Raw genomic sequence first — 20,571 nt, forward strand, 5'->3', positions numbered from 1 at the left:
TATCAAGACAGTCCATCAGAAAGTCAAGAAAGCACCGTTACTCCTGCCGAGAGTGATTCACAATCCACAGAGGGAACGGATGTCTCGTTGCCTTTGCAGACCGTGGACGACTTTCGCAAACTCATGCCTCAGCCTCGGGATCTACCTTTTATGAGAGAAAGCAAAACCAAGACGACCAAGCTCAAAAATTCGAAGAAAAGGGCCAACGCGGAGCCTGAGCCATCCAGTCCTAAGCGGAAGAGCAGCTGTCCAGCAGGATTTGACAACGAACATATCTCGAACAATGTTACAGATTCATGCATGCAAGAAAATGTGACTTCTGCAAAATCGGATAAAACAGATGCCAGTGGCGCTTCAGTGAAATCGCAACCAATATCATCGCAGACAAAAACTTCACAAGTTGAAGCCCCCTCGCCCGATTCTTTGTCATTGGGGATCTATGAATTGCCACCAATGTTGATTGTAGACAACTCCCTTCTCAAGGAGATCAACAAAGTAACCTCGAAGTTGCTCGATCAGTACTTGGAGGATGTCAATCGCGGGTGTGATGGCGGCGCTTGTGCCCGGTTCTACATGTCACAAATTGATACGGTACGAAGGGACTTCTGGCTCAAACATTTGACAAACGGTAACATTTTTCGACGGCATGGGTGATTCACGCGAGGATAATGGAGAGGGACAACCAAAGCGCAGCCGCTGCTGTTCACGTTGAATCGAGAAGAAGTCAAAGGGGACAACTTTGGACCATCAATGAGTTCACCTGGGAACCTGTACATCTCTTGTCCTCCATCAACATTTCTTTTGTTTCAAAGCGGACTCACCTACTCTGAACGACCGCTTCTTGTATACTTTGTTCACGCCGCTTACTGCTGAGCATGGTCCACGAACGCTATATAATGGCATCAAACCACCACCCAGAGCGACTTCAATCTACCATCATACCTTCATATTTTCTTATTAAACAAGCAGAACAATACCCATCATCACGGAGCCACAGAAAGCTAACCAGCATGTCTTCCGAATTTGCCCAAGTCGAGTCCCTGGTCGCACTGACGGACTGCGACAACAACGAACTCCGAGACGAGCTATATGACGCGCTTTCTGACGCGCTCTTTTTCAGACTCATCGTTCCCGAAGTTGCTGGCCCCTTCATCATCGTTACTGAAATTGCATGGTGTCACGGATATTACCTAGCGTGGAAGATGATCATTCCCAAGTTGGAGGAACCAGACTGGCCCGCCGAGATTGGGTCGGAGTTGCTGGATGAAGCATCTCGGGTGATGGATCTTGCGGCGTGCGAGTTGTATGCATACCAATGCGGCTACAGGAGCGATGTGCGTGTCACCCTCTTCAACGATACGCTTGAACGAGTAGTCTGGTGCGTGGCTGATGTCCCGGGCATGCCGTGGATTCATCGATGGTGATGGAAGAGAGGAGAAGGGGGGGTTTCTAATGGCCTGCTGGGGCTGTGGATTCGAGTTTCTCCGACTGTAGGCATCAGCATTCCTTACATGTTTCTGACCGCAGAGCGTATCTCTAGAGAAAAATAATGAAGGCTTTCATTGGTTGTCAAGCTGTTCATAGCACCCATCATGTGATGAGAAGAGACGATAGTCTCCTGCTTGTGACTGTTTGCCTCTTGCTCTTAGCAGTCTGTGCCATCCATGACACCAACAAGACTGTAGGATTATTGGTTAATAGTGTGCTTATCGTCCTATTTAAGGGTCAAGATGCAGTTGGTTCCCATCCGACGTCGGATGTTGCTGTTTGCTATTTGAGGTAGATATATAAGGTAGCTAAGTTATGTAGATAGATTAGAGGCCCCCCCCCCCCCCCCCCCCTTTTGATTATCTATAAAACACTCGCTATCCCAGCCTGCTATGTTTTAAATAACCCATCACTACCAATCAAATAATACAAGGGCATCCTTAAAAGCATTGCTATCAAGCTTCAGCTTCCTATCTCCTAGATAGCGCCAATCCACCTACCTATATCGCAATGGTATATCTATCTATCGGCCCAGAGCCTGTGCAGAGCCTCCTCTCCTTGCTCCACCCACAAGGCTATCTCAACAACTACGACCTCAGCGATGCAAAGTTTTTCCGGCTTTTCCTAGACGACCAAGGGGGCTCCACGGTCCGCATAATCGAAATGGCAGACTGTCCATACGGCACCTTTACCTGGGTGGCGGATGTCACGGACACGTACGCAGGGCAACCTGTGAGGAAGCCTGACGGAAGCATTGCCATGTCGGGGAGGGTTTATAATGGCTTCAACTTGCAGCATGCGAGGGACTTTTTCATGCTTGACTGCACTCTCCCTGCGTATGAGAGACTTGCGGAGGGGATTGTTGTTTTTGAAGATAGGCCGGGACTGAAGGTTTGGTTCAAGGCGCGTTGGTCTGACTGAGGGCGATGGGAGGGGTTAGATGATGTTGCTTGGAAGAACATAGGGGAAGAGAGTGGATGCGAGGGAAGGGTGATTCTGGCTGGAGGAAGGCTATGTAAGTAGGTCCCGACGAAGAGGGCTGAGAGTGTGTACCACGGTCATTACAGTTACGCGCCGCATGTTTGTCATTCTCTCTACAAATGTATAGATAGCTACAGCCAAAGAGCGGATTGGGCATGGCTTGATTAAGCAGTAGCAGAGGGAGAATGCCAATGTATGCTGGGACAAACAACCGCATCTTGATTGTTACAGTAACGCGTATGCAATATGTCTATAGATAGTGCCATCTTCGTTTATGGTTGATGTTTATGCACCCCAGAAGAACAAGGCGTTTGCTCCTTGTGTCGCCCAGCTCTTTGCCATCCACTCATTACCTAGGTTGAGCCAAAGAGACATGGCGAATATCGCAAACAAAGCATATATAACAAATGTTTATACCAGCTTAGGTTTTTTGATATGTTTGTATCTTGTATAACCTCAAGTAGTATTTGTTCTCTAATTATAGATGGTCGAGAAGAGCATGCTTTTGATTGCCTTGAGTCTCTCTGAGTATATAAAGATGCACTTCTCTCCTATTACGAGACCCCTTCAATACCAGACTCAACACCATCTTACTTACATCAAAGACGAACAAACCACAGAATCGCACTATACAATGGCGCAGGAATTCAACCAAGACATCTACGCCAGAGTCAACTCCTTCTATGGACTCAAACATCACAATCCCAGTGTCTTCAAGGGTGAACTCATCACTGCGGACACACCAATCATCCGATATATCGTCGCCGAGACCCAAGCATCTCGCCACCTCGTCTTTGAGATAGCCGCCGTTAAGCACGATACCATTCAACATCTGGGACTTTCATTCTACTGCACCAAAACGGAGCTCCACTTTTTGATTGAGGAGATGCTCGCTCAAAACTCGGTTAGCGACGAGCGTCTCGAAGGGCCTATTCTGAAAATAATCAGTGATCACTTGGTTGCGTTGAAGGAGAATCCAAGCTGGGCACCTGATCTTGGTGGTGTCCTTGTGCACGAATGGAAGCCTTCTGAACAGTTTGGCGGGGATGGAGTTGAGACGGACGGCGCTGGTGGTGATGGACACGATGGTGGTATACACCAGCGTATGAATGGGGTGCATGAAATCCACGGGGGTGGCTTGTTCAATGGCGATGAGATCCAAGCAGAAGAATTTATAGTCGAGTATCAGGGTTCCCTTTGGGTAGTATGGCGCAGCTCCGATTAGGGATTTTAAGAGGTGGAGGAGGAGGAAGAGGGTAAAGTTTGGTTTCCACAAAACAAGGCTGGAAGCACATGTTGTTCTCTCGTCACGATGGTCTTACTTTACGCGCTTTGGTAGTACCGAGATAAGTCTCCTTTTTCATACAAATAATGTACTTCATTCAGTGGTGATGAGCTGTTTCTGAAGTCATTTGCCCCCTACTGGGTATCTCCATCGCATCTGATGACCAGTATAGGCAGAAAATCCCAAATACGGCAGCAGCATCGAGTCGAGCCATTCAAGTGATTGAATAAAAGGAATCGCCAGCTCTACCACATGTTTCACTCAGAAAACGTCCCAGAAACCCCCCGAGCGAAGGAGTGAGATGTCCCTTGTATCGTCATTACCCATTGAAAGCTCACCATGCATGCAAAGAACGGTGAGATGCAGCAATCATTATGTTCCCGAATCTTCATCTAGTGCTTTCTGTCTGCTATAAGAATACATGTAATCTGCCGTGTGTGAATGACCCTTCTACCTCATACCCCCTTCGATCGCCAAATCTCACGCTCCTAAGGGCCTTCATCCCGAAACTGCGACAACTCCAAGCCCGGCACATTTTCCAGCTGCAGGCCATGAAGAACATGATTGACCTCCGCGGGAAGAAAGCACAGCGAGCCATGAAGCTCACACGACCACAACAAGCTCGCGACGTTGGGCCGCTCGAAGCGCCGCAGAGCCTCCTCCAAGGCCACGATGCTGTAGCCTGAGAACTGCGCGTTCGGCACCGACTCGAGGCCAACGTCCCGCAAGCCGTCGACAAGCGCGTCGGGGAGGATCGTGCAGCAGGAGGGCGCGCTGTGGGCTGGGTAGATGGAGGAGCAGGTGGGCGAGTGCTTGCCGAGACCTTTCTTCAGTTCGTTGAGGTTGAAGAAGAGCTTGTCGATGATGCGCCGTCTCTTTTTGTCAACGGCTTCTACATACCAAAGTTAGCTGGAGTCATCAGTTACAGTATGCGTTGGTCCGGGGGGTGGGGGGGGGGAGCGACTTACTGATGATTCGTTCCGGTAGAGGCAGACCGAGAGAGTGCATGGGGCCTCTGCTCTCACGAACAACTACCCTGGTCAGTTCCTTAAAGTCAAACTCATCTGCAAAGACCCATGATACGAAGAGCCTCAGCACAAGGTTCCGGCCGTACGAGGTTGGGAAGGGCTCATCGAGTTTGGCGATCCACTTGTCTGCGTACGGCTTCAACAGTTCCGAGCACTGATAGTGGGCGACGACGACGGCAACTTTGGCCAGCGTGTCGAGACTGATTCGCTCGGGAACGTCAGCGGTATGGCCGTGGATGATGCTCATTACCAGCTCCAGGGCCTTTTCGTCCCAGCTCTCGGCAAGCAGGATGTACTTGTACGCGACGTTGGACCGGGTCTCAGGCAAGTTGCTGGGCGTCATCTGCCTGCATTTGGGAGACGCAAGGGCGAGCTTGGAGGATGAAAGCTGCATCCAGACTTCTCTGTGGTTGTTGGCATGGTGCCTTGCTGCACGAGCGGTTACCTCTGCCTCGTTGCGGCGCGCTTCCTCGGTCAGGTACTGCGGGAGGGCGTCGTCCCAGGGGTGATCGGTTTCTCGTGCTGCAATTGGTTGATTGGCTTTCTGGAGGATGAGGACTGTGTCCCCGTCCTCGTCGATTTTGTACATAAAGGGCTTCATGGTGACAAATGGACGTAACGAATAAGATGAGGTTGTTGGTTGAGCGTTGGAGGATATCCAGGGGGGGGTTGGCTCCTGGCTTTATGCCTCTACAGGGCCTCTAGGCCAATGAACACCATCCGTGGGAGAGTTAAGGTGTTCAAAGGCAAGGAGTGGCCAAGGGAAAAGCCGACGTGAGCTTGCTTGAACGGCAACTGCATAGCAAAGCTCCTGTCAGAAGCATTGTTCAGATGATGTGCTGGAAATAGGGTGACTACCCTGATGCATTCAAGAGACGAGACAAAGGACGTAGGCGTCTGCAGCACTGTCAGGTGGGCAAAGAGACATCTTGAATAAGCAAGAAGGCATATTGAATGGACAAGAATGCATGTTGAGCTCGCATGTGTCTTCAGAGGGCTTTGATGGACAAAGGGGAAGAGCCAGGAGCAAGTGAACAGTCCCGGACTTCAAATGCTGAATACCTGGGGAAGGCACGCATGTATAAATCGCTTGTGTTCAGCCAGATTACTTGACGAGTATCATCCGGAATCGAGGTGTTCTACGCACATCTCATCAACAGCTTGTCGAAGTAGTGACGAGTGCGTTCAGTCCAGCCGAAGCTTGAACATGGCGTCCGAAAGCATCCCCAACACGTCGGAATTTGCACTCCTTGACAGGAAGGAAGATGGCACCTGGACCGCCATCAGGAGGACCAATCCTCGCGAGAAGGACCTGTACATTGCTCTGCCTTGGAGCATGTTCGATGTACCTATACCCAACGACCCCTACGCGGAAGAGCCCGAGGGGGAGCTCGTCACCAGGCCTGAAGTTCAGTCGTGGGTCCATGTCAATAGTCTTGTTTTGAAAGATACGGGTGTCGTCTATCAGATCCTCAACCACAAAAACATTGTTTCCATTGTTGACAGCATTCAGGCTAACACTGGAGCGGAGGCTGCGACTTCAGCAGAGACCGACGTCGAAGCGCCTGACTACCTGGTGTGGGATCACTGCGCCCACTTTGATCTCTCCGCTCGGCTGGAGGCCCTACGGGAATCTCCTGACGAGGCCATCAAGGAGTCCTTCTGCTGGCACGTGCTCATATCTGTTCTCGAAGCCATCACGTACCTCCATGACGGGAAGCGTCTCGTTGATGAGGGAGGACAACGATGGTGGAAGGCGGAGAGCACAGACTGGACCCCTATCTTGCATGGCAAGATTGAGCCCCAGAATGTCTTGTTTCAGAAGAAACGGCAAGGCGAGAGGCATGATCCGTGCAAGCTCGCCGACTTTAGATGGGCAGTCGCCCTGAATCATATGATTTGCTATGAGGGTGAGGAGGAAGATGAGTTGGACGAGGACGGAGGCAGCGCTGATTCGCGCTTTGAACGCCTGGAGGAATCACTGTCGTTGAATGCATGTGTATGGGTATGTACATGTACCTATGAGTGAGACGGCATCGACTTGTTTTGTTTCTGAACGATTATTGTTGAATTCAAGAGAGTTTTGTTCTGACGTTTGTGAACCACAGAAGTGCCAGAACCCGCACGAGCACAGCATCGACACGGAGCTCTGCTCGCTTGGCCGCCTCATCTACACCATGATGACGGGTGAAGGGCGCGAGGACGAGATTTACGCAACTTATACGGGATATTTTGAGCGCGAGTGGGTGGACAGGGGCCAGTACTCGGAGCAGTTGGAGACTGTTGTCAGGTTTCTGCTTGACCGACGCCATTATCTGACGCGGCATGCCGAGGTGCGGATTGAGAGGGTGCTGCCGCTGACGGAGGTGGTGATGGAGTATTTCCGGGAGTGGCAGAGGGTTGGTGGCAATTGATCTGGCGTGCTAATGTGAGGTCATATGGGAGAGTTTTGAAAGGGGAAATGATTGTTGTATGTGCTTTCTGAGTGTGGTGGTGAGTAGTTGTAGTTGATGAAGATGTGCGGATATGTTGATGGATTTGAAAGAGACGATTGATATGGAGAGTTGAGATTGATGTTTTGACAGAGATTTAATTTATAGTTTGTTGAAATGGCCATTGGTGAGAAGGACAGCTGTGAGGCGTCTAGGTATGTATATGTATGGGTGATGGAAGAGCAGAGAGGCATCACAGATTGTTGTTGTTGTTGTTGTTGTTGTACTCCAAGGTTAGCCGTTGGTGACGTACTCACACCCAACACCAACCGTCAGATGAGGTAAATACCAGGTAAAACAACATATTCAAGGCCTTTTACCAACAGAAATTGTCCATCTCACCATTTAGAAAAAAAAACCTCATACCAAACAAACAGATACTGACATGGAGCACGTCCAGCCAGGCATGTCTTGTGTGCGGGACATTTACCATGAAATCCCATCCATTTCATCACCACATTCAATCAAATACTAGCACTCAACTTGCGTCGTCTCTCCGCGCAGCGCTAGAACGAAACCAGAAACTCGCTAATTTCAGTGCCTCCCCCTACTACCTTAGTTCTAGCGTCCCCCAATTGCGCGCATCCTGCACCTCCTCCGTCACACCTTCAGCTCTCGGCTTCTTCCTCGTCTCTCCTCCTTGTCGTTGTCGTTGTCGCTCCCCCAAGTCCCACGACACACACACACACGCACGTTGCGCAAGGGTGCTCTGGTTACACAGCATCTTTGCGGCGGAGCGCAGGAAGAAGAAAACAAGCAGGCGCTTACGTCTGTTGCTGCCCGAGCTGCTTTGATTCGTGCGAGAGCGGAGGGTCGGAACAGCAAAGGAGAGAGACAGAGAGAGAGAGAGAGAGAGAGGCTCGCACAAGCACAAAGCAAACAACAGCTCGTGACGCGCCGGTCTGTCCGAGCTTCTTCTTCTTTCTTCTTGTTCTTCTTCTTCTCCTTCTTCTTCTTCTCCTTCTCCTTCTCCTCCCTTCAATCTCTCTCGTCCTCGTCCTCGACTCGTCTCTCTTTCGTCTCCGTCTCGACCATCCATATCAAAGTCCGTCTACAACGATTCGCGATTCTTCCAGACACGCCAGACCAGAGAGAGAGAAGCACCGCACCTCCAGCTTCATACACTTGAAGCACATCACCATTCAGCCCAGCATGTCCCTCCCCGGCGCCACGCCTCCCCTCCTCCTCACCAAGCGCCTCAACGCCTTCCTGCACGCCCACCAGACCGCCCACCTGCCGACGCTCCTCCTCACCACTCCGCAGGGCAAGCTGCTCGCCCACGCCTCGTCCCAGCCCGTCTCCGTCCTGCGCACCCACGCCACCGTCGCCGCCTCCCTGCTCGCCATCCACACGGCCTCGTCCGCCGCCATCCCCACCGCCCTGCCCGGCTCGCGCACCCCCGACCCCATCAGCAGCTCGCCCGCCAGTTCCCGCGGAAGCGACCATGACCACTACGGCGGCGGCGACGGCGGTTACGATGGAGAGGGCGACCGCCGCATGAGCGACGACGAGCACCATGACGGCAACGAGGAGGACGAGGGGCGCGTTGCTGCTGATGCGGGGGAGGAGGAGGAGGAGGAGGAGAATCGGCACGATGGAATGGGAGCGAGTAGTAGAGATGGGACACGAGATGCCAAGCAGAGGTCAAAACGCACCGTCAGGCCGGGCGTCATCACCGTCCAGCTGAGCGAGGGAACAGTCATCATCCGGCGCCTAAAGTGCGGCCTGCTCTTTGTCTGCGTCGGCCCCGCGGCGTCCAGTCTGCAGGATCATCATCATCAACACCACCAGCACCAGCACCAGCACCACTCGTCGTCGTCGCATGAGAACGGGGACGGAGTGGGCAGTCCGAGCGAGGTCGAGAGCCTCATTAGCGCGGGCGGCATGACGACGTCGAGCTTGGAGAGCGCGAGCGCCGCACCCGTTGTGGCGATGAGGAGGCAGGCTGCTGAGTTGGCCCGGTGGCTGGATGAGAAGCTGGGGACGCTCAAGGTTCCCGAGGAGGGGATTGGTGTTGTTGAGTTTAGGGATTGAGAGGAGGAGTTGTTGGGGAGAGTGTGAATAATGGAGGGGGGGAGTGTGTAGGGATTCTTTGGATGGCGTTGGTGTTGTGCGGCTGTTTTTGCTTGTTTTCTGTTACAGTTGCTCAGGGCATGGAACTGAAAGACGAGGAGAATCTTTCAGTATGTACTGTTTGTTTGAGGTTTGTAAAATCTTTGTAATAATGCTCGGGGCGTTCGGGATCAGGTAGATACCACCACAACGAACAGCAACGAGGGCAACATCTTTGTTTCTTCATTTATCACTCTAGTTCCCGGTGATGCCCGTCATAGATGTTGAGGCAATAAGAGTTATTGACGCTCTCGAAAGTGATACACATATACCCGACCTCGTCTTTATACATGCTTCAAAACACAAATGCCCTTTCCCCCCCCTTTCCGCCGCTACCAGTCTGTCCCGGTAGATGGTATCCCCCCAAACGCCGTGGAAAATGCAACAGAATCCCACCCCGTTTATACACCCTCACGTCCAACAAAACAAAAAGGAGGACAACAGAATCGCCCCCACCCCCCATCCATATATACGCCAGCCAACAAACAAACAAACAAACTCACTCAATGCTCATCCGCATAATGCCATCGTTGGTATCGACCATGCCCTGCATCCCGACTCTCCCCTTTCGGCCAACCTGCCCCGTCGAGCCCACGGGCGGATTCGCCGGCGTCCCTCCCATGCTGCCCGAGTCGCTCTGCCCGCTGCTGCCCCGGTCGCCGCCGGTGCTACCGGGCCGCGAGCCCCAGGGCATCACGTCGCGCTGCATGGGGCTCTGCACAATGGGCGAGTTATGCGCGCTGATGCTGGGGCTGACGGCGCGGCGCTTGAAGCTCGTCGGGTCAAAGTCGTCGTCGCGGCGGCGCTTGTTGTTGATTCGCCGCGTGATTTCCGCGGCGCTGGGCAGTTGGCCGTTCTTGGACACGGTTAGCAGTGAGGCTAGACGGCAAGGGCATAAGGGGGGAGGGGGAATTCATGTAGATGCTCACATAAAAAGCGGCGGCGCTCTGCGATGGAGAGTCCATGTTCGTGTCCTCACTCATGCCCGATGACGAACCGCGAGGGAGCAACGATGACGCCGGAGGCGGTGTTCTCGCGCCGCTCGAGTCGGAAAAGGTGTCCCAAAACTGCTTGCCCTTTGAATTCTTCATCGCGTGTTGTTTAAAGCTACTGGACAGTCCCGCACCCAACTCGGCCATTGCGTCGTCCACCGGTATCTCTTCCATGGCCTCCTGGATGCCGCTCAAGTTGGGCGATGAGTGAGCCGTCGTCATGGCGCTTGCGTCGACTCCTGTAGGCGGATGGCGAGTTTCGGGAACGTCGCTTTCACGGACCTGCTTTACGATTTCGGCTTCCTTCATGAACTCGGCTTCGGCCGGTGAGCCCTCTTCAGCGAGGGCTGCCCGGATGCGCGCAAATGCTTTTGCTTTGGGCTGAGAAACAGTTAGCTGCCGAGCTTGTAGAGACTGGCTTGGGGTTGGGGTTGATCACAAGCCATATCAAGGTCAGCTCTTACCAAGAGATTCCCTCGCCGCGTGACCACTCGTCGAGTCACACTCTTCTGGTCGCCATTGCTGCCCTCCGCCCCGCCGCCTTCGTCCATGTCTCCCGATGAGATGTGCAGCTGGTTTGCCTGCCAACTTATGCTCTCCCGTCTGGCCCGGGCCGCAGCCGAGTTCGAAGGGGGTGATTTGGAAAGGACAGCAGAAGCGAGGTTGAAGCCAAGACCCAGAGGACCGCGCGGTTTCATCTTGGGTGGCTTGCGGTGCCGCTGCCGGTGCTGGAAACTTGAGAAATTGCCCATCGACGGCGAGCTCGGCACAATGGGCATCCCCGTCTTGGACACCTGGGGCGTGGTCACGTAGGCCTCGTCCATGTCTTCGTCCATGTCCTCGTCTTCCTCGGAGGAGCTCGATGAGTCTGATGGTGGCGCATGGTTGCTCCCGAGAGAGGTGCTGATATTGAGCCGCTCCTGGTCGCCCATCATGGACCACAGCGACGTCGACGTCTGCTCTGGTCCCCCATACGGTCCCAGCCTAGGTGGTATATTCATGGCCATGTCGGTGATTACTGGTGACGAGCTTGGCGACGGCTGTTCGGCCAGGGTCGAGTGGTGAAGGCTCGTGGCCGCCCGGGAGAAGTCGAGGCCGCGAGAGCGGCGGGGTAAGAGATTGGTGGGAGAGGAGTAGATCTGCGAGTGTTCCAGCTTGGGCGACAACGGGGCTGGCCGTGTGCAGGAGCCGGACGGGGTCCCCGGCGGCGGAGTGAATTGGCGAGGCGGCATCTGGATGGACAGGCCGCGCAGGCCGGAGCGTCGCGGCGTCTCGGGCGGGGGCAGGTGGGCGATGCTGCTGTCGTCCTTGGAGGTCCGGCGCGAGGCCTCGGTGATTCGCGGGCTGGACGACAGCGGCGTGCCGGTGCTGTCAGACAGCGAGCGGGTCCTGGCTGCCATTGGCGATATCAGTTGGGCACCAGCGCCTGGCCGGTCTTCGTCCATGACGACGGCGTCGCCAAAGGCCATGCCGCTGAGCCCCCGTGGCCGCTCCATCGTGCTTCTCTCGCTGCTACGGCTGGTGTCGATGCTCGTATCACGGATGCGCCGGGTCTGAATCGCGCCAATCTACCGCTTTCGTTCGTATCGACGCCGGTGTTGGTGCTGAATAACGTTGGATTGCTGTCGACTCTGGCGTCTAGGTATAACAAGTGACGTCTCTTTTCGTTCGCCCGCCGGTAGAATCCGTCATCAGCAGATGCTGTCTTTCCTGAGATGCTATCCGTACCAGCGCCTGCGTCTCTGAAGCAATGCGACTCTCTGTGATGCTTCTGCGCCCACAGCGACAGATGCCGTCAGCGGGTCACGGCATCGAGGCCAGCGACGCGTATGTAGAGAGCAATGCGCACTGATGGAGGGCGTTGCGTGATGGGCCAATACCGAGGCGAGCAGAGAGGAAACGAGAGTATTTGCGCCAGTAACTGCAGCGCATTCAGCGTGTAGCACAGAAAAGGAATATCGATCAATTTAAAGAAGCGCAGCGGATAAGATTGCGGGTGAGGCGTTGATTCGCCAATCGCGAGATGCAGAGGAAACGAGCAGCATCATGAAGCTCGAGGTCTGGTGAAGCTGAAGCTGGGCGCGATTCGGCAAATGGCGGGGCCCACTACCGCGTCTACTCTGACACGCTAGTATCATTCGGGCAGTAGTAGCTCGATGCCCCGCACCACGGCTGTTTATCTGGCGATTGATTAGCATCCATGGGGCTTAGCGCTGGATATAAAAAGGGCTGATGACGTGAGCCCCAATTGTCGTGGGAAAGACGTGCTACCTACCCTAGAACTTCAACTTCATGAAGCGGGCAATTAATCAACGTTGGTTACTCAAGGATAGGTACGAACTCAACATTGTATGACAAGGCATTACTATCTAGGTATGGCAAATTCCAGGTCCATTCAATGTGGGAGGATTCATGTAGTTTCTTCGCCTTGTCGGGGGATAAAGTCCTAGCTATTGACTGGACTGAGACCCATCGACCCATCAGGTTGCAATCTGGTAGCACTGCAACGCAAAGTTGACTTAAATATCTACTTGTATGGGTGCGTTACTTCGGAGATCTTGTGTGAAGGAGGATCCTCCAACTATAGTGCCGATCCTCTACACATAGTATGGCAAGACGTATAATCATCACCAAACGTCTCGTATCAGCATCAACATGCAACCCCCCACGATTGCGGCTATTTCTCATAGCTCTATCTTGGCGTTATGCTTACTCACCTACCTATGTAGGTAGCTTATCAATATGCACGAGTGTCTACTTCGGACTCCCAACATACCTCTTGGTAAAGCAGTGGCAAACGAAGCTTTCCAATGGTATGCTATACGCTCGAATCTCCTGCTTCTCTTTTGACCCCGCAACCTGTCAACTGCATCCATTGCCTCCCAGCAGGCATCTCAGCCATCGGGCATGATGCTTCACTCCCCATCTCGAATTGGCACCCAACCGCTGCAGAGTGCAAGATATGGCCGAAACCGCGAGGCTGCGCTCTGCATGGCGTCATGCGGGCGGCTCTTACAGCGGCCAATGGCGAATGTTGATACAGTCGCTATCCTGATAATCCCTGGGGAGCTGAGCTAATCCAGCCTCCCAATCCTGGAGATCTCAGCGACCAACATGATATTTCTGCGCAGCGTGGCATTCTTGCGTATGCCGGGATGAAAAGTCACCGAACATGAGATGACAAGTCATCAACAGAGGTTGGGGCAACGGTAAGGCGTCCATTGTATCTTTCAGCCGCAAAGGCGATCAAAATAAGGCAGACGAGAAGCAGCTCCGGGCTAGGCAACAGCCACACACTGTCTGTCTGTTCTGAAAGTATCTAGAAGATAAGAGAACTTCATATAGCAATGGCGAATAACATGGTTTCTCTAGACTATATTCATGTGTTGTGTGGAAAAAGAACGTGTCACCCTCAACAACAGTCAATAACTCGTCTCTCATTACAGACGATAATGAATTCTCAATGCAAACCCATTGCGTTGCTGCTGGGTTGAAGTCGACAATATCGAGCCCGCTGAGACGCCGCATTGTAATGCAGCCACAATCGATGTTACCAGCTGGATTCATTTATACTTGATGCGTGATTGGAGAGTCGCAGTTGACGTGTTGGGTTGTGCAACCAACACCTGACCAAATTGAGCCTCCGAATCCTTTGTAGTTCATTCATTTGGGATGCGGCTCCTTCGGTGTAAGCTTGTTTGCAGAGGGCGCATCATGTCGGCATTCTCGCGGCCATTGATTTGACTTGGTATCAGGATATTGAGCCTCATCGGAGCTGATTATCCTAGGCTCGACCCCTGTATTGAGCTTCAGCCAGCCAAGAAAAAGAGCCATCCATAGATGGCATACGGTGCGAGGCCTGATGTTCAGCTCTGTACGTGCATATGTACCTGCAATGCAGTCTGCAGAGCATGGTGGGATGAAATTACGGCCGACATGGTAGACCGATTCAACTAGGCGCCCACGCGTATTATCTTTGCCAGAGAATGGAGAAAAAGCGAGTGCATGGGTGATCCATTGCATCTGAAGCTGAGTTGGCACTCTATATAACAAGAAGATATCTCGGGGAAGCCATGAGGACGCTCGATGACTTGCCCATATCAAACGGAACAAGATCCTAGAAGCGGTGCATCAGCGAAGCCTATACCGCGGGTATATCTATACTAGATAGAGTAAGTGTACTCCGAGATTGAGGGCAACAAGCGAATACACACAAGCACATGTAAAGAGCGGGAGTCTTTGATCGTCTGATACTGACCTTCTCCACGGTCTAGGGATACTGATACTCGATACACGTGGGAATACCATAAACAACCCCCTCTCCCGGCAAGTGGCGACAATACGCCCAGTATGCAGATTCTCAGTCCACCACGTCTGATTCGCACCATCGACATTGCCGATAGGGCCACGTCAGTCCGTCAAGTCGAAAACCATCTACATGGAGCTCTTGTTTCTATTGACTTGGATTGCTCTGAGAATCTTTTCTATGGTCACAAGAACCTTGTTGTCAAATTTTGCCTCTCCTTCACGACACGACACCAAGATGGATTTCACAAGTCTGTTGCTATCAAGAAAGCAAAAGTCGGCTACTTCAGGCCCGACAACGATATCAGGAAGATGATCACGGCCGCTTCTCAACCAACCCCTCCTGGAATTGAAGGTCATAACATGTTCAAGGAAGGAAGGGTGGAAGTCAAGATGCAACAAGTCCAGGGCGTCAGCAGCATCAGAATTGTTGTGCTCTTGGACGCTTATCCGTCGAACATGGAACTCTCTGCACATCTCTCCACACCCCCTACCCCAAACGAAGTGGCTCAGCCGAGCCGTGCTTTCATGAGTGCTTCTCGTGCTTTTAACGCGTCATCTCCCGATGACGAAAGGCTGCAACGACTTCTGTGCTGGACAGCCGCCCTGGGCTATAAGAAGCTTTTCGCAGCATATCTTGACCAAGGGCCATCTGTTCTCATCATGGAGGATGAATTAGGATGGACACCCTTCTCTTTGGCTGCCTTCAGCGGCCGGGGCTCAGTGATCCAGCTGGCTTTACAAAGAGGCGGTACGCTAAGCTCCAGGAAGAAGACAGCCAAGGGACCTTCGCCACTCGAAGCCGCTGCAAGAAGTCAGGATCCAAACATCTTCAATACATTTCTGAAGACACTCAAATATCTCAAAGACTTGGAGAGTGATCTACCCGAGAAACTGCCTAAGCCTGACAATTTACCTGAGCTTACGGACAACGAATTGGAAGAAGAGCTCGAGGGAGCAGTCAGTGGCGAGCAGATGTCGACCGTTCGAAGATTGGTCGAATTGCTCCAGCCTGAAGAGGACAGGGCCAAAGCCAACTGGCTAGCCCAGAGAATGGTGCAGGCCGCAGCGGGAGGAGACCTTTGTCTTGTTCAGGTTTTGAAATCGCGCGGTGCAGACGTCAACTGCAAAGTCCCAGGGGGAACTAGAGGAAGGCCTGATGCGCAGTTCAACCGTGCCGGTGGACAAACGACGACGCCATTGATGGAAGCGATCTGGAACGACATGGTCCACGTCGCAGAGTTCCTTATCATTCACGGCGCAGAGGATGATGAGGCACTGCGCACCGCCGTTAGGAAAAAACAGCATAACACGATTCGAGCACTGTTACATGCCGGAACACCGGTAACAGAAGCAGCGAGACAAGAGCTAATCAACATCGCATCCGCCGAGAAAGATTCAACGACTCTGATGCTGCTCAAATTGGAAAAAGGCACCGGAAAGTTGGCAACCTACAACAACTTGCATCGAGACGTCGATGAATTATTCGAAGCGACAGTTGTTGATTTCTACGACAACAAACCACCGACATTCGAAGAGCTTACTGTAGACGCGTTGATGCAGAAGAGAGAGAACTACTTTGAACGGAACGAGACGTCCTTCAAATGGTTTCATCTTCCAGCAAACAATGTACGTTACTCAATTTTCCAAAGTTCAATTGTCCGCTTTGTACTGATAACCTTGATTATAGATGAAGTGGGCGGAGGTGGGTTCCCCAATCTCTTGCACGAGAAAACACCAAGTGTAGTAACCCTGAGAAAATGATAGGCTTTGATCGGTAAGATCCATCATGAAGACCCTGCAGCAACTTCCAAGGTCTTGGATCCAAAGCGATGGGCGAAGAGGCAGCATGAAGGAGAGCTCGGTTCCGCACATGCACGCTTCATGATCCCAGCGTGCCACGACTTCTCAGAGGCTTTCAAGCATAAGAAGAGTGAGGCTAACATTCTTGGCTTCCTTTGGCCCCTCCAAATGGCTGATGCAAAAACAGAACTTGGCCATGAGAACCCCGATAGACACGTGCTTCTCTTCGTGAGTATTCGAGAACCAACCTAGCTTTCTGCCACCCAGATCACCACTGACCTAGAGCGACGGTTTCAGATGCCTTATCTTCATTGGGATGAGGAGTGGAAAATGCGAGAAAGAGCAAGACTGATTGCCAAAAATTCGCCCGGAATGCGGTGGGAAGAGATTCCAGAGGAAGAACGGAAGCCAAAAAGGGAGGAGTTGCTCTTGAGAAGATATCTCTTCGAAGAAGCCAGTCCGAATCCGAATTCCCGCCATGTCCTCCATGTTCGAAGGACTCTGGACCAGTCGTTATATCACAACCTGAAAGATACAAGGATTCGAGATGGCGATCAAGCTGTTCACCGATATCAGAGCAGTGACGGGAACAAGAAGCAACGGCCTATCATCATGGTTGACCAACTTTGGCTATGGATTCTCGTGGGACCATCTGGAAAGGCGGATACAGTCGTCACGTGCTTTTCATCTAGAGACTGGTACGACGTTGGAATGGACACAGACGCACCGCTTCTGGACGAGAGACGTACTACGGACGTCTTACAGATCACCAAATCTTACCTTCAGCAGAGACCCAATGCCGTCAAGTCACCATATGATCTCGCGGGAGTAATTGCCAGCAGATGTTCAAGAGCGCTGCTAGACCATTCTTCCGATATGCTCAACTTCGCAGAAGTCTATGAGAACTCCATCAGTTCCATCGTAAGTTGAACTTTCTTCGCGCACTAATGCTTCATTTTGGAATATGGCTGACTGCTAGGTGCCCTCGTATTACCTGGTTAGATGGATGAAGAAGCAGCTCTCTTCAACACGTTCAACACCCTGATGCAAACTCGGAGCAAGGTGTACGAACAGGCAAGTAAGCCGAATGAGACCGAGAATGGGCCTGGGATCGAGAATGCTACCGACGGCACCCCCTTGTTACAACGAGTCAATTCCAACAAAGATTTCCCAAAAACCATCAAGGACGACTTGGACACACTTGAGTCAATCCTCAAAGAGCTTCATAAGTCGAAGCAGGATGAGACCAGGGAGCCTGATAACGCGTGGTGGACCCAGATGTTCTACCGGCGGAGGCCCGAATCCCAACACAGCCAGGCAGACGGGATTTTGCAGGGCAGGAAGCACTCAATTGAGAGTTCGGAACAACATTGTATCAACTACCGCGCGTACGCCCGAGACAGGGAGATCCCGGATGACGATGACCTGAAGCGGCTGAGCAAAGAAACCGGCGAAGCCAAAATAAACCATCTGATCGCCCTTCTCGAGAAATTTGGACGATTCTATGTTCTCGACATTACCAGAGAAATAACCCTCCTTCGGCTGATCAAAGACATTCAAGATGAATTGGCAATGATGGAAAAGGTTTTTGCAGAGCAACAAGAGCTTCTCGAATCTCTGGGCCTCATTATCCATACCATGGACCGGCACAATCCAGACCTCAACGATCCAGTGCACACCTCAAGTCCGAACACAAACTTGAGCTGTCGCAGTGGCGCGGAAAGAAGCCGCACTGGGGAGAGTCAGAACCTGCTCATGGACCGCGCGCACTACGACTACGACAGCGATGATGACGAACTGCTTGGGGATGAGTTTTTCGCGACTGCCAGGTCTCCTGGTACAGTGTCCCAGAACTCCAACAACAAGTCGATCAAACAAACGCAAAGCGTGATTTGGGGAGATCTTCGACAGAGGCAGAATCTACCTCTTCGAACCATAACCAGACATCACAAACAAATCAGAAGGATGTATGAGCGTGCAAAGAACACCAACTCAGCGGTTCGTCAACCCATTTCCCCAAAATACCCAAGAGCATACGATGCTGGAACTCATGATGACTACTACGCCCAAAATTCAGTTCTTCTGGGGGAAAAGGCTAACAGGGACCTTTTCACAGCTGAACACGCTCGTTGATCTGAAACAGAAGCAGAACAACATGATTGACACTCGGACTGCCCGTCTCCAAGCCGAGCAATCACACCTTATGACGCTAGAGGCTGAGAAACAGGGCAGGACGCTGATGGTCTTCACTATCGTGACTATTATCTTTGTAAGTCTCCTGTAATCGTTTCCCATCCGAATGACAGATGTTTGATGATCACGGGAATAACTTATAACATGAGGCTTTCCCAGCTACCTTTGTCTTTTATTGCCGCCTTCTTTGCGATTCCTGCCAAGGAATTTGACAACAGCAGCTTGACGTTGGGTTATGTATCAAAGGTCACATGTGAGCCACTCTAACTTCCTATCCTGATTCAGTCACAGAGCCTCCATCAACTCATTCGATGATGCTGTCTTTGTGATGCATTTGTGGTAGTCGACACAACGTACTGATCGTGCCTCACTCCTGATAGTTCCTTTATCTGCTGCTATATCGCTTGTGTTTATTGCGATTGGGTTCCTTGCATCGAAATGGAACCCAGAGAAAATAAGAAATAAGTGGAAGCATGTTGTGTAAGGGACGGTCTGCTGGAGGATAATATAGTCATCAAATAATGTTCGTGGTAGACATTCGGACCTATTCTCATCGTGCAGGTACCTGAATATAAAATCCGATCATTTCTGCTTATTGTTTGTTACCCATTGAAGGTCAGGTAGTACTGTAGATACCTGTCTACGACACAAAGGCAGGGTCACTATAGACTTCTTCATGCAACTCGATCATATGCAAAGCTGGCTTTTCAAATGTCTGACACACAAGTATAACAATGGGATCCCTATATATAGCTCACAGTATATATCATCATAAAAGTAGACTCAGCCGGTTTTCACTGCCTAAAGTTTGTAAGAAGAGAACGCTGGCATACACAAGTCCGAGCCTTGTTGACTACTGGTTCTGTAAAATCTGGAGTGAAGACAAATTAACTGACTCGCAGGTCGCAATTACTACCTACAAGCATCGGCCCGATTCACATACTTAGATGCAGAGAATTAACAGGATTAGTCCATGTACGAGGCATCGTGAACAAGATTAGCCGGAGGCGGCGACTCGAGCTACTACTATGGACGGCGGAGGTTCTGGCCCCTGACTGAGACACAGACTCGATTCCACGTTATTCTCGGTAAGATCTCAATGCCTTGCGTCAATATTCCAGTCATTGACAAAGAGTTGGATTCATGAGAAGCACCAGTTTAAGTCATCACATCGCAGAGCCCCAGAGCGGTATGAACTTTCCCAAGCTATAAGCATTGGGGCTACTGGGACTCTCGTTCCGCCCCCCTATCCCCAGGATCTGCCAGCATCTGTTGTTCCTAAGCATAAGATCTAGCATATTAGGCAAATATCATCGAAATCGGGAAAAGTTGCCTTCAAGAATTGCCTTCCGGACTGATCCCGTGGCGGAGGGCTTCTAGGTCGGGGTTCAACGAAGCTATACATCGTCCAATCCTAGCGCGTGTACAGCGAGTGATCAAGCCAACTGCCGAGGCTATGAATACTTGATACGCAGCAGAGTCGGATAGGCTAAGAAGATGCCGTAATCTTATATATATTTGCCTTGCCTGTGATGAGAACTCAATCGTTTTCACCGCATGTCATGGTGTGAAACGCAACTGGCAATGCTCCACGCCTTCCAGTGTATATGGAGTTTTCCAATGCAGAGTGAACTTTCAAAACATTGATGGAATTCAGTCAGCAGGTGGCATCCAGTTCCACAAGGTTACATTTCCCATCTCTTCTGTGCCCGTGGGCCGCCTCAGTGATGACTACATACGGCAAGACTCTGTTAATCGGCGCAACTCTTGTCCCGATGTATCCGTCATCAAGAGATACACAAACCAGATCATGGCAGAAGAAATTGTATATAAATCAAGTTCAGTCGACCAAAATATTCAGCTCATCATCACTCATCTTGCTATCTTCCAAG

General features: G+C 51.7%; 5 protein-coding genes across 5 annotated transcripts; 3 read left to right on the forward strand and 2 right to left on the reverse strand.

Annotated features, from left to right (window-relative positions):
* Positions 1–4,242: 4,242 nt before the first annotated feature.
* On the reverse strand, positions 4,243–5,383 carry TRIREDRAFT_104368 (uncharacterized protein; the record flags this gene model as incomplete). Its single annotated transcript, XM_006962878.1, has 3 exons — positions 4,243–4,577; positions 4,655–4,663; positions 4,723–5,383. 3 exons carry the CDS (start codon positions 5,381–5,383, stop codon positions 4,243–4,245), a joined length of 1,005 nt encoding a protein of 334 aa, XP_006962940.1.
* A 606-nt stretch (positions 5,384–5,989) lies between these two features.
* Positions 5,990–7,196, forward strand: TRIREDRAFT_104369 (uncharacterized protein; the record flags this gene model as incomplete). The annotated part of the gene is made up of 2 exons (XM_006962652.1): positions 5,990–6,787; positions 6,891–7,196. 2 exons carry the CDS (start codon positions 5,990–5,992, stop codon positions 7,194–7,196), a joined length of 1,104 nt encoding a protein of 367 aa, XP_006962714.1.
* A 1,230-nt stretch (positions 7,197–8,426) lies between these two features.
* Positions 8,427–9,308, forward strand: TRIREDRAFT_104370 (uncharacterized protein; the record flags this gene model as incomplete). Its single annotated transcript, XM_006962653.1, has 2 exons — positions 8,427–8,745; positions 8,905–9,308. The coding sequence occupies 2 exons, from the start codon at positions 8,427–8,429 to the stop codon at positions 9,306–9,308; spliced, it is 723 nt and encodes a 240-aa protein (XP_006962715.1).
* Positions 9,309–9,671: 363 nt separating this feature from the next.
* TRIREDRAFT_120420 (uncharacterized protein) lies at positions 9,672–12,327 on the reverse strand. Its single transcript, XM_006962879.1, has 3 exons — positions 10,843–12,327; positions 10,316–10,774; positions 9,672–10,242 (listed from the first exon to the last, which is right to left on the reverse strand). Exons 1-3 carry the CDS (start codon positions 11,872–11,874, stop codon positions 9,886–9,888), a joined length of 1,848 nt encoding a protein of 615 aa, XP_006962941.1. The 5' UTR covers positions 11,875–12,327; the 3' UTR covers positions 9,672–9,885.
* A 2,401-nt stretch (positions 12,328–14,728) lies between these two features.
* On the forward strand, positions 14,729–19,626 carry TRIREDRAFT_104372 (uncharacterized protein; the record flags this gene model as incomplete). Its single annotated transcript, XM_006962654.1, has 9 exons — positions 14,729–16,312; positions 16,374–16,388; positions 16,451–16,714; positions 16,754–17,407; positions 17,489–18,484; positions 18,564–18,755; positions 18,839–18,932; positions 19,461–19,489; positions 19,582–19,626. 9 exons carry the CDS (start codon positions 14,729–14,731, stop codon positions 19,624–19,626), a joined length of 3,873 nt encoding a protein of 1,290 aa, XP_006962716.1.
* Between the last annotated feature and the right edge of the window lie 945 nt (positions 19,627–20,571).

This window comes from Trichoderma reesei (genome assembly GCF_000167675.1).
Source record: "Trichoderma reesei QM6a unplaced genomic scaffold TRIREscaffold_3, whole genome shotgun sequence".
Taxonomy (NCBI): Eukaryota; Fungi; Ascomycota; class Sordariomycetes; order Hypocreales; family Hypocreaceae; genus Trichoderma; species Trichoderma reesei.

Coding starts and splice junctions, on each gene's coding strand:
- TRIREDRAFT_120420 (XM_006962879.1), bottom strand. CDS start 11,874: ATGGAGCGGCCACGGGGGCTCAGCGGCATGGCCTTTGGCGACGCCGTC. Junction 10,775..10,842: donor CGCGGCGAGGGAATCTCTTG/GTAAGAGCTGAC, acceptor CAAGCTCGGCAG/CTAACTGTTTCTCAGCCCAA. Junction 10,243..10,315: donor AGAGCGCCGCCGCTTTTTAT/GTGAGCATCTAC, acceptor ACCGTGTCCAAG/AACGGCCAACTGCCCAGCGC.